General features: G+C 49.3%; 1 protein-coding gene and 1 pseudogene across 1 annotated transcript; both read left to right on the forward strand.

Moving 5' to 3' along the window:
* Window positions 1–6441: 6441 nt before the first annotated feature.
* Window positions 6442–6598, forward strand: LOC149869672 (U2 spliceosomal RNA; annotated as a pseudogene).
* A 2422-nt stretch (window positions 6599–9020) lies between these two features.
* RPLP1 (ribosomal protein lateral stalk subunit P1) lies at window positions 9021–11074 on the forward strand. Its single transcript, XM_090040713.1, has 4 exons — window positions 9021–9210; window positions 9462–9536; window positions 10260–10374; window positions 10954–11074. Exons 1-4 carry the CDS (start codon window positions 9139–9141, stop codon window positions 11031–11033), a joined length of 342 nt encoding a protein of 113 aa, XP_089896839.1. The 5' UTR covers window positions 9021–9138; the 3' UTR covers window positions 11034–11074.
* Window positions 11075–12259: the final 1185 nt, after the last annotated feature.

Here is a 12259-nt window from a genome sequence, read left to right on the forward strand (position 1 = left end):
ACAAAAAGCAATTGGTCTAATAAAAGGTATCACCCACAAACATCCTTTCCTCCAGTTTATTTAAACATTTTATTTTTAGAGGTAGGAACACAATCAAAATGTCACTCAAGACTGGGACAGGGGAAGGAATCATCTGGAATTGAAAATCTGCTTTCAGAAATCTTAAGTGTGCTTGACTAGCTGATTGGCTTTGCTTTCAATTTTTCTCTTGTTATTTGCAGCTCAAGAGTGACATTTCCTTTTTCATAGAAGACTCATTCTCACTTTCAGTTTTGGCCAAGACATTTTAAACTGTTATTGAATACCATTAGCTGACAATACATGTACACAAACAAAAATTAATCTAAGAAGTTTAAACAACCAAGTACAAACTGACTCATTGAAACAGAAACACCACCTGTTGTCTGTTGTTCTGAAAGCCAGTTCTGCAACATGGCCATTTTTTAGAAAACAATTATTGGCAGCAAATCATAAACATTTCACATTTGTGAAATTGCTTTTTTGCTACCTCTAACTTCTTAGCAAGGGCACTTCTTGCTACTTCATTTACCATTAAAGCTGTCCTAGGGCAGTCACGTAAAAGCTAGATATTACAGACTTGCAGGCTTCTAAGTCTTTTCTTGGATTAGTGCAAAGTAGCTAACAAAAGTAATAGTAATTTTAGCCTCCTGATTGGAGGATACACATTAAACAAAGAGGGGAATGAGTGACCTTGGGAATTACAGACTAACTCTTTTACCTTGGTAATGGGAAAATTGGCTCAATCTACAATTATAATAAACTTATAAAATGTCTTTGGAAATATGATGAGGGGGACAACCATTATATGGCTCTGTAAAGGACTGCTCCTTTGCAATCTATTACTATTCTCTGAACAAGATGTAACTTTTTTGGACTTTCATAAATTCCTCAGCAGAATCCAGCAAAAATACAATTCAATCAAGTAATTATTAATAGGTGAGAAGGAAAGTGTGGATGCAGATTAAACACAAGAGACAACTTACAGGATGTGGACAGCACAATTAAGTACTCAATTTGTAATACGGTTTAATTCTGGAATGGCCACAAAATTTCAGCTTAGGAACTATGTCGTTTGCTATAGTAATGATCTGGAATAAGGGGTGGAGGGTAGAATGGTGAGGTAGCAAATTCTTCTGATGATACAAAACTAATCAGATAAAACCAACATAATTAGAGGGACAAACTTAGGTATTATAACTTGACAGCATGATGACAGATGAAATTCAGGTACTGATACAATGCATACTAGGAAAAATAATCTGAATTTTTCATTCAATACAGTGTGCTAAATTACATGTTGTTACTCAGGGAAGAGACCTTGGCACCACTCTGAACATCAATTAAAGTTTCTATCAAAGTGTGGTGGGAGCCATGAAGACAAGCTGTGGTAACGTGGCAAGTGCCTAGCCCTGGGGTGCCTGGGCAGCCCTGCAGTCACTCCAGCTCTCTGGACTCCCTTCCCTTTTCCCTTTCCTGCCATGCCTTGATGTATTGCCACATCAAGCAATACATGCCACATCAAGGAATGTATTGCCACATCCCTCACCTGCCATGCCATGCCACAATTGGCAGAGGCTCCATCACTTGATGTAATGAGTTGGTTTGTGAAAAGGGAGGCTGCCCTGGGGTTTCTGAGTGAGCCCATATCCATCCTTTTGGCCAGCCAGTCTGTCTTGAACCCCTCTGGTCCCCAAACCTGCCCCTCTGGCATTAGATGGCCCCTCCTGGGCCAACTATACCACCCACTCAGGGCACCTGCAGCCCTAAGGGCTAATTTCATGGCCTCTGACCTCCCCTGTAGCCATAGACATGTCTTTCAGATGTCACTGTTCAGTCACTCGCCTTTGTGGGGGCCTTAGCCCTTTTTCTCTTTCTGTGTCTGACCTGGCTTTTGGGCCCCTGGCTCCGTCTCCACTCTTCTTGGGCGCTGGCCCCTACGGCCCTGTCTCCACCTTGCTTGGGCACTACTGGGACCTTCTCTACCCCGGCAGTCCCAGTCCAGTCCACCAGTGTAAACTGTAACAAAAGAGTAAGCCCACTGGCTATAATGCAAACTATTCCCACACTGGATCCAAACATAAACACCCACTCACTAGTTTAGGATAAAACTTCCCCCTACCCTGGGTTATATTCCTCAGAAAGCCATCAGTGCCTTCCCAGGGTAGCTCAGCTGTTAGCCTCTCCGGCCTTCCTGGACAGAAGCTCTATCCTCTGTCACTGGCAGCTCTATCCTCTGCCTCTGCCTAGGCTCAGCCACTGGTTTTATGTGCCTCCTACGCCCAATTCCTCCTATCAGGTGACTCTCCAGCCACCTACAGGGGTTCTGTTTCTATTCTGGGCCTGATGATCAGGCTGGCTTTAGGGCAGTTTAGGGCTACTACCCTTGCTGCCTTAGCACTGTCCCTACCGCTTAAGCAAGGTTCTGTCCTACTGTACTACTGCTGGGCAGCTAACCCTGTAACAGGCACTTCCTACCTAGGAGTCCCTGCCTACGCTTTCGAGTAACAGCCACTGGCTCCCTCTTACAGGTACATAACTGGAATAGAAAACACTATACAGTACCTTTGTTACAAAACTGAACAGCATAGTCTTGGTGAGATTGCTGATTATCCAGTGGAGACTTTATGGTAACATAGTTCTGTCTTTAAGGCCATTTATACACATACATTTTTGTGCAGGGACACGTGTGGGAGACCCGCTGCTTTGGAGCAGACTCAATTACCTGAGTCTGCTCTGCACGCAAGCTGACATGCACTGCACTGCAGCGCATGCAGTTGTATAAGCGGCAAAATGCACATTAGCTTGTAGAAAATGGTGATGGTGCTGCAGCTGCACTTTTGAACTAAAGCACTGTTACGGCATGGGGTCCCCAGGGATGGCTGTGATGCCCCTAGGGCTCCATGACCGTGCCTGCGGGCACCTTCTAATCTCACCTGCCACGTCTTGGGTGAAATAATAAGTTGGGAGGCTGCCCATGAGTATGTGTGGCCACAGTCCTGCTGAATCCCACTAGACCCTGCTGATCTTGGATCTCTTGCTAGGTCTCACTCAAAGTCACTGCCTCACGAGACACCCTAAGCATTATGAGTTAGATGCATGGCTCCAAAACCTTCCCTTTACCATGTCCCATGCCTCACAGGTGGTATATGAATAATGTCCCTCTGCTGGGGTCTTGGCCTAACTTGGCCTCTGGTTGTCACTGGGTGCCTGGCCCCTCTAACTGCACCCCCCTGGCACTGGGCTCTCTGCAGCTCTGTTGCTGCGCCCCTCTAGTGCTGGGGTCTACACAGTAGTGTGCCCCAATGAGGCCTACTCCTCCCCTACTAGCCTCATCCCGGTGTACAGGTATAAAAGACAACAGAAAAAAGAAGCCCCCTGGCTATAACATAACATTAATCATGGAGGCCCCACTCTGCCCATTTAAGAAGGTAAACTTCTCCCTTATTATTGTGTGCCTCCTAGCCCCAAATACCCCTGAGCTTCTGGAACCCTATTCATCTTGCAGGCAGATCAGGCAACCAAATATTCCCTGGTAGCTCTTTCACAGGAGTTGTTCCCTCTGGTGAATATTAGCCAACTCACTCCTCCTGGCCCTGGGGTCTGTATGTGCCCAGGGCCCTGCCTCCTTCCAGTCAGCTGACCATGTGCAAGTGTCAGCTAATACCCTCCTTAGCTCATCAGCCTACTGCCTGGGTACCCTGCAGCTGTGGAGCTCTGCTTTGCTCACAGAGCTCTCTAGCTAGCTCAATAGCAGGCTCACTTTAGCACCCTGCAGCATGCATGTCTGATGCCTTTTAGTTCAAAAGTGTGCTGCTGCCATTTTCTCAGCACTGATGCACATTTCACTACTTATACAACTGCATGTGTTGCAGTGCCAGGCACTTTTTGAAGTGCCTGCTGCTGTGGCATGCGCACATGTACATATGCCCTTTGATTCTTGTTTCTAGCTTCTAGAGCATTTCTACTGGGAGTATCCCCATTCTCTCCCCCAAAATGGTGATTTTGGGTTAAAAATAAGCCAACTTGAACTAGGTAGAAGTCAGCCCAAGAGTTTCTTTGGGTTGAATGAAACTTTGTACACTTTTCCCCAGCTTAACTTTTCCTGGGGAGCTTTTTATGCAGGACCATGTAAGTGACCTACGAAGGGGAGCCCAAAGTTAGCTAGGGCCTCCTCAAAATGATTGATGCTGGTCCATGAGGGGAACTGCCCAGCATGCCAGGGGATCTGCAGATTTCTAGACACCCAGCCTGGACCACAGGGCAGGGCAGATATTGCTCACCTACTCTTAGGCTGAGTCCCACCTAGGGTACCATCATGGTTCTGGCTCTCAGAGGGCTGCAGTTTGCATTGTCTGTGCAAGAGAAATAAACTGAGTTCTGGGAGATGATTACAGACTGTCCACACTGGGGACAATGTAGTGACAGTTTATACTCCATTTAAAACAATTTCTTAAAAGTAGAATGATGTCTCATGGTGTTGCTAGCGTCTCAGTCACTATGTGGACTGGACACCTGGCTTGAAATGACTGTACCCACTGGGTTTATCTCAGTACAGTAGTTGCAGTTATTGAGCTGCCTGAAGTAAATCAGAAGAGCAGGTCCAAGCCTTGGGGCAGCCAAGTGACCTAGCAGCCAACTGGGTTCTGCCGTGCTTGCCCCTCTGGCCTCTCAGGGTCCCATCCTATTGTCTCACCTACCACACCTTGGTGTTATGATCCCAAAGCCTTTTGGAGGCTCTGGAATTGTGCCCTCAGTCTTTTCTGTCTCATACCACGGTCCTTCAGCTGACAGCAGAGCTGCCCCCCACCCCTCCCTGTAAGAGTTTAGGACCTGGGGTGCCCCTGGCATCCTTCTCAGTGGCCTTCTTCCCCCCTACAGCCACAACTCAGTCCTCCAGGTTGATTTCAACACAAACAAAAAATAAAAGCATCCATTACCAAACAAAAGGCTCCCCACAACCCTGGGGGGGACATCACACTGTAGCAACAAGCTACAACACAGGGCCAGAAATACATATCTGTTACCCAGTGGTATACGGGCTTCCTGCAGCTCCCTGTAGTCTGGACTCTTTCTTCCTTGGCCAGTCAGGCCCCTCTGCAGCACACAGGGCCAGACTACCCACCTTAGCTCAGGCCCTGCTGCTATATACCTCTAAGCACCATCCCTTCTGGTCATGTGGGTCTCCAGCCACACACAAGGGTTTCTGCATTGCCTAAAGGCCAGCCCTTGCTCTTCTGCTGCAACCCCCACACAGCAGGCTGGGCACGCTGCCCTCTCTACCTAGTGTGACAGGAGCCTCCAGTTCCCTGTTACAATACGTGACATTCTAAAAATTAACAACAATGCTAAGAATGAACAGGTTAGTCAGAAAAATTTTGTCTCAGGAAGATGTTTGACTCAGAGAGCTGCACCCATTTTATGCAGGACCGTGTAAGTTATCAACTGCAGCTGATCCAAAAAAGCTTTGTTAGGATTAAAGGGAAAAAACAACAGGCCAGCCATTTATAAGGCCTATAAAGAAAAACACAGAAACAACAACAAAAAGCAGAATTAGAAGAGAGCATGTGTAAGAGGGGTTAAGGCTCAAGTGGGAATAGAGAACTTGTTTTCACTGAAATATGGAACACAGATGTGAACGAACACAGCTGTACGTGTGTGCACACACATGCGTGAGTCTGCTCTCTTAAGACTAATGAATAATAATATACTTGCAGACATACTGGTAAGTCTTCATCACAGAGCTGGTGCTGGCTAATGAAGCAGCATCTGCTGTCTAGAGCTGGTCTGAGATCACGTAGGGAACATCCCCAAACACACTGAGGCCCTCTCCTGGCCATCTTTGATACAAAGGCTACGTTTTCCATTGCTTGGCACCTCTGAGATTGTGCACAAAGTCACACTGAAATGTTACCAAATCACAAATGGTAGCATTTTCCACGTGTTTACACCCTTCATGCACAGATGCACATGACTATACAAGGTACAAAGTGGAGATTTGAACCTGGCAGAAACTTGATAACTTTGCCTCTTTTTGCCCCCTTTGGTGAAGGGCACTGTGCCTATAAAGACATGTAAATTAAATTATGTTTGCGTGGGATAGGCATGGCCGGGGTCATTTGACCCCAACACTCTTTCCTGCCTAGGCAGAGGGTTGGACTCGATGATCTGCTGAGGTCCCTTCTGACCCTGGCATCTATGAATATTTTACGGCTTGAATGGCCAGACACTAGCATTTTACATACAGTTAATATGTCCTAAGTGTAACATGCAACAAGGCCCCAAGGCTAAAACTAACATTCTGCCTTCTCAGATGCTACAGGACACTTTGGAAAAGCCCCACACTGTTCTTTGTTATGGTACATCTTGAGGCTAGGTCAGTGCTAAATGTTACCATACTAATCTATCTTTGTGGTAACTTGCATTCCGCTCATGTGGGGCTTTTGGCTCTCTGATATGTCCTCCACAGGTCTATGTTGAGCAGATTCTTTTTGGTGTTGGGTGGTGGAACCGGAGCTTGCTCCATCCACTCCATGCATTGACCTGGTATTACAGTGCTTCCAGGACCGGTGCAAAAACAAAAACAAAAACAAAAAACAAAAAAACCTTTGCCTGAGGGCTCCTGATGAGACAATGCACCATCAGACTACTGCCAGCCTGTGGCAAGACAACACTCTTGAGCACAGCATTATAAGTGGCAGGTGGATCCACATTTGTGTCCACTGGTTCTCCCTTGCAAAACTGTGAAGTTCATAGGCACACAAACATTACTAATAGCGAGTAACACAAAAGTCAGCAGTCCCTGTGAGTTGTGAAAACATCTGCAGTGGAGTAGCCCTCAGTTTCAGCGCACAGAGTGAGAACAGGAGTTACTCCTTGGATGACTTTCTAGATCATCAGCTCCTCAAAGGTAAAGGGTCTGTAATCACCAATCCCCCTAGTGCAGTGATGCTCAACCTTTTTAAACCAGAGGTGCCTCTGGGCAGACTGGAGTCACTCCTGGGAAAAATGCCTGCTTTCATTTGTTTTCTGACTACAGGAAAATAAGGAGAGCAATTTCTTCTGTTGCAAAGAATGGAGAGAGACCACAGGCGGGGCAGAAGGTTTGTAACACTACAGGTTCCTATTTGAGATCTTTGAGTTTATCACATGAAATGCATCTGCATACTCAAGAGATGTGAAAAGTTGATGAAATCTTTTAACTAATAAGTGCAGTGATAGCTGATTGGCTTACTGGTTATCTTTAGGTCCAGACAGGCACAGGCTGGCAGGGAAGGGAAGCGGTAGGATGCCTCAGCAGGAATCAGAAAATAAAGAACAAGTGGGAGGAAGGAACAAGGAGGAGGATGGGGGGCTAGTCCCCATAGCCTAAGAGGAAAACAGCAAGTAGCCTAGACTCATCAGTGAAACAATTAGCTGCTCCTTCACAGGCGCTCCCTCCTGCCCAGCCAAGGGCTTCACCTGAGCCCTGCTGTTTGCCTCCTCTCTTCCTCCTCCCCCTTAAAGGGTGCCTGGAGCAGATCCCAGCAGCAACTGTGTCAGAGCTGGGTGTTATCAGTTAATCATTTAACCTTCAACCTTTTTTAACTAGTGCACCTCTTCTAGCTCAAAGTTTCAGCTCATGTGCCCCTTTATATTTTTTTCTTGGTTTTAAGGGGTGGGGCAGGCCCCCTGTGATGAGGGAGGGAGTGGGGGAGGGACAGGACAGGAGCTACACAGCTGAGGCCAAGTGTGGGACAGAATGGGGGGGAGGAAGTTCCTGCCACTGCATGTACCCCAATGGTGGTCTGGGGGTGTGTGCCCCCAAAATCTGTGCATGGGTCAGAGGCAGCTGCTGTTGCAGGCTGGACTCTGCACTCTGCTGCCCTACGAGCTGTGCAATGCCTTATGCCTGCTGTGGCTGAGCAGGTAGGGGACAGACACCCCACCCCCAGCAGGTAAATGTGCTGAGGGGGCAAGGGCAGTGGTGCTCCTCTGCGGGCTGCACATGCGCTGCCCAGCTGGCTGGACTGAGGGTGGGGTTGGGGCTCACATGCAGCAGCCGCCATCACCACCACCTGGCACCGCTGCTGCTGTGCCACTTGCCCATGGCTGGCACATGTGCGGCACACGAGATGCAAGGCATGTTAGTAGCCTGCAGAACCACATGTGCAACCAGCTGCAGGGAAGTAGCACGGGATGCAGCAGTGACAGCCACATACAAGACCCACACCACCAGCTGGCTGGCACCCACGCAGCCTGAAAGGAGATACTGCTGCCCTCACCCACCCTGCCCCGCTCCTAGGAGCAGGCAGAGAGTGAGCAGAGGTGGGGGGCAGGCAGCAGAGGTGGAGGGCAGGCAGGCTCTGCAGTGTTGTGTGCTGGGTGCCACTGGCCCCACACCCCTCCTCGGGTAAGAAACAAAGTATGGGAAGGCACCAAGGGAGACACTATGGGTACCACCACTGCGAAGTGGGACACACCCCATCCCCACCCCTCTACAGCCTTCCTAAGTATTCCTGGGGGTACATGTACCCCCGGCTGACACCCCCCCCATTTAACCGATGAACTTAGAAGAGGTTACGCGACCGGTTTTGAAACACCATTTCCACCCCCAGCAGCACTAAGGCTGCGCAGGGCTGGCAGCGGCCTCCTAGGTAGGTGTGACCCCGGCTACGGCGAATTCACGTAACGCCTCCAACCCCCCGCAGCGCAAGAGCAAGCGCCCCGGACCCGGCCGAGACACGAGCGACACCGAAGAGGCTACCGGGAAAAAAAACAAGCGCAGCTTCCAGCCGCCCGCAGGCAGCTCCCCGGCTCGCATCACTGCCGGGCAGTGGAAGGGGCGAGGCCCCAGCAGCACAGCGCTCCTCTGACGCGCTGCTGCCGGCAGCGGGCAGAGATGACGCATCACACGCTGTACACTGCGATTGGCCGGGGGTAGCCCTATAACCCCTCACCGCGGCGCGTGGTGATGACTTTGCTGGCTCCGCGTTGCGATTGGCTAGGGGCAGCCCTATAACCTTTCCCCGCAGGCGCGTGCGTTTCCCTTTCCTCTCCGGCCCCACAAGGTGCTGTGTCCTTCAGCTGAAGCTAAGGCCGCGTCCGCCCGGCGACTAGCACCAGGCCCCCCCGCCCGTCATGGCCTCCGTCTCCGAGCTCGCCTGCATCTACTCCGCACTCATCCTGCACGACGATGAGGTCACCGTCACGGTGAGCACCGCGGGGCGCGGCGCGGCCCGAGCGGCCCAAGATGGCGGCGGCGCGTGGCCGCTCCTCGCGCTTTCCTCCGGCGCGGGGGTTTGCGCACGGCCCCGGCCTCGGGTGTTCAGCGACTGTCGAGTGGGGGGCGGCTTGCGCACGGCCCGGCCGCTAGGTGTTCGGCGACCGTTGCGGGGAGAGGGGGGTTGCGCACGGGACGGTTGTGTGCGTGTGAACGGGCGGTGACAGCGGGGCCGTTGCAGGAGGACAAGATCAACGCCCTGATCAAGGCGGCGGGAGTGACTGTGGAGCCGTTCTGGCCGGGCCTGTTTGCCAAGGTAGGCCACCGTGCCGCGTGGGGGGGTTTCCTATTTTGCAGGTTTGCTTGCATTGAGCACCCTCTGACTGGAGCCTGCCGCGGCTCACTAGGATTCGGGACCTGCTGGCATCACAGACTTCCACAGCGTGGTTCATGAGGGGTGAAGCAGGTGGAGCCTAGTCAGACCCACGATGTACTGTTGACATAGTGCTGAATGGGGCCAAGTGGCCTGTGTTTGCAGTTCGTTTGATGCTGTTTTCTGGTCCAGCTGGCCTTGGGGGCAGGTGTGGGGCACGTGTACTCACGCTTGCTCCTCCTTGAGCGGGCAGTTAAGGAGTTACTTGGGTGGCTTCACATTGCACACGCTGAGGTCCAAATGGCCCCTGGTCCCTGTAGGTTATTCCCTCAGTTGGTGCTTGCGAACCTTTCTAGGGAAAAGCCTGAAACGGGATCTCCTGTCACTTGCCCAATCTGGTTACCCGTGTCAACGAAAGATGCTGATACTGGTGTGAACAGAATGGGGGGGGGGGACCTGCATCCTAACAGTTACGTGGCTGTGACACAGGTTGTGGCTTTGGGGCTGTAGTTGGTGTCTCGAGCCACATGCACAAGCGCACATGCTGTCACATAGTAACATGGGAGAATCGAGACTGAGGGTGCACAGTAATGGGCCGGACTGTGGTAATGTCTGATCCAGTTCTGCAGCTGCCATGTGCCCTGACTAACTCTTCGCTGCTCCTAGGCTCTGGCCAACATCGACATCGGGAGCCTGATCTGTAATGTAGGAGCTGGTGGTGGTGCTCCAGCTGCCACTGCTCCTGCTGGTGGCGCTGCGCCCGCCGGAGGGGCTGCCCCTGGTAAGTGAAGTCCTGGGGGTGTGGGCTTGTCCTGGGGGAGAGGCTGTTCAGGTTAGATAATTGATGGCAGTTGCACCGAAACTTCGCTTGGGGTGCAGGCACCTTACCCTGGTGTGAGAAGTTAAGAAAGCAGATGTAATTCAAATGCTGGGGATTGCAGGTGTGCTGTTTAAGTGCGCCAGACCTAGCTTCCCATCTCAGAGGACAGAATGTGTCTCCAAAGTCGGGGATGTACTGTACTCCATGAAGGACGTAGTCTCCCTCAATTTGAAAGGGAGACATTCTCATCTAGCGTTTAAACCAGTGGTGCAATTTGGGGTGGGGCAGTTGATTTTAAAAGCAGTGTCTTTAACTTGCTTTATTCCTGCTCCAGTTGTTAGGAGATGCAGCCTGCACCTAGTACTATAGGATCCTATAATTTGCACACAGACCCACCCCTACTTCACCCACTGTTTTTGACCTCAGTTAAATTATGACTCTTGCATAGCCTAGAGGAGTGGGAGCACCTACATACAGGTCTGCATGTATTTTTTCAGTAGTATCAAATTGCAAGATACTGATAGCTTTCTTCTTTTACAGCTGAGGAGAAGAAAGAGGAAGAAAAGAAAGAAGAGTCGGAGGAATCTGATGATGACATGGGCTTTGGTCTGTTTGACTAAACTGACTTTGTACCATTTGTAATAAACACCATTGACTTCTAGTTTCTGTCTTTTTAGAGTACAAGCCTTGGGACGGGGGTGGCAGAATTAGATTTCTTCTTAGTTCATCTCTCACTGGTTCCATCCTATGGGTCTGAATTGGCACAGTCCAGCTCTGCCCCATGATGATTATGCCCTTTCAGTTCAGATTTCTGAGATGCACAGGACCTTGGCTGTATGGACAGCAGAAATGCATGTAAAGGACAACACAATCTTCATTTTAGTATTTGGTTGAATAAAACCTGGGCTGAATCCAGACCCACTTCCGGGGGTGGTGTAACCCCTGTGGTTGTCTGAGCTGCTGTGTGGGCTGAGGGACCCACAAGGCTTAGTGTTCCTCCATGCAGTGGCTCTGCAGGCCTTTTACCTTTTTGCAGTCACTGCTTGGCAAAAGCTTTCCTTTCCCAACCCCACAAACAACCTTGGATATGACTTGTTAAAAATAGAAACTCACCTATATGATAGCAAAATGCAATTTTACTATGGAAAAAGTGCCATCTGGTAGGATACAAACCAGTGTGAACAGAGAACAGCAGTAGTAGTGTCAGTTCTGCTAATCATTGACTTAGTCCTTCCTTTCCCTTCAATAAGAAAACTGAAAAACTTGGATGCTTTCTTTTGAGAAATTTATTATGAGGTGAGATTGAAAATATTACAAGTCTTTATCAGTATGGTTTTTTTTTTTAAGGTGTTTGAAACAAAAGGTCTGAATTCAGTAAGCTAACTTTAAAACTGCCAAAATTTTTCTTTGGCCTACAGCTGCTAGGAAGTTGTGATTCAGGCATATTTTTGGACTCTCTGAAAGAGAGACCATATCCTCCTTGAGCTGCTATATGCAACTTGTGTTTCTGTTGTATAAATAAAAGTTGAAGGTATTTTCCTATATGGTGCAGCTGACTTGTTCATCCAGCAGTAGCTTATTACCTGGAAAGGGCAGAAAACGGTACTAAAGTTTAAGTGTCACCATGTTGCTCTCATACAATAGTGACCCAGAACATAATATCCAATTATGTCCCTGTCAAACAGTAGAGACAATGACATGTTCTGGAAACAACTGATCTGTGCATGTCATGATCTTGTCCTACCTCGCATCATTCTTTGGCCCTTCAGTTTTCTTCTATAGATAATTCTTAGTACCATGATACTTGTTAAGAGGTACATTGGCAAACTTAAAACTAATCATTCTT

Source organism: Crocodylus siamensis, chromosome 3 (assembly GCF_052110815.1).
Source record: "Crocodylus siamensis isolate JL-2025a chromosome 3, ASM5211081v1, whole genome shotgun sequence".
NCBI lineage: Eukaryota > Metazoa > Chordata > Crocodylia > Crocodylidae > Crocodylus > Crocodylus siamensis.

Bases quoted from the DNA above. Each gene is read 5' to 3' on its own strand.
- RPLP1 (XM_090040713.1), top strand. From the start codon at position 9,139: ATGGCCTCCGTCTCCGAGCTCGCCTGCATCTACTCCGCACTCATCCTG. The intron at 9,211-9,461 runs GTGAGCACCGCG...GGGCCGTTGCAG, and splicing joins ACGATGAGGTCACCGTCACG to GAGGACAAGATCAACGCCCT. The intron at 9,537-10,259 runs GTAGGCCACCGT...CGCTGCTCCTAG, and splicing joins GGCCGGGCCTGTTTGCCAAG to GCTCTGGCCAACATCGACAT.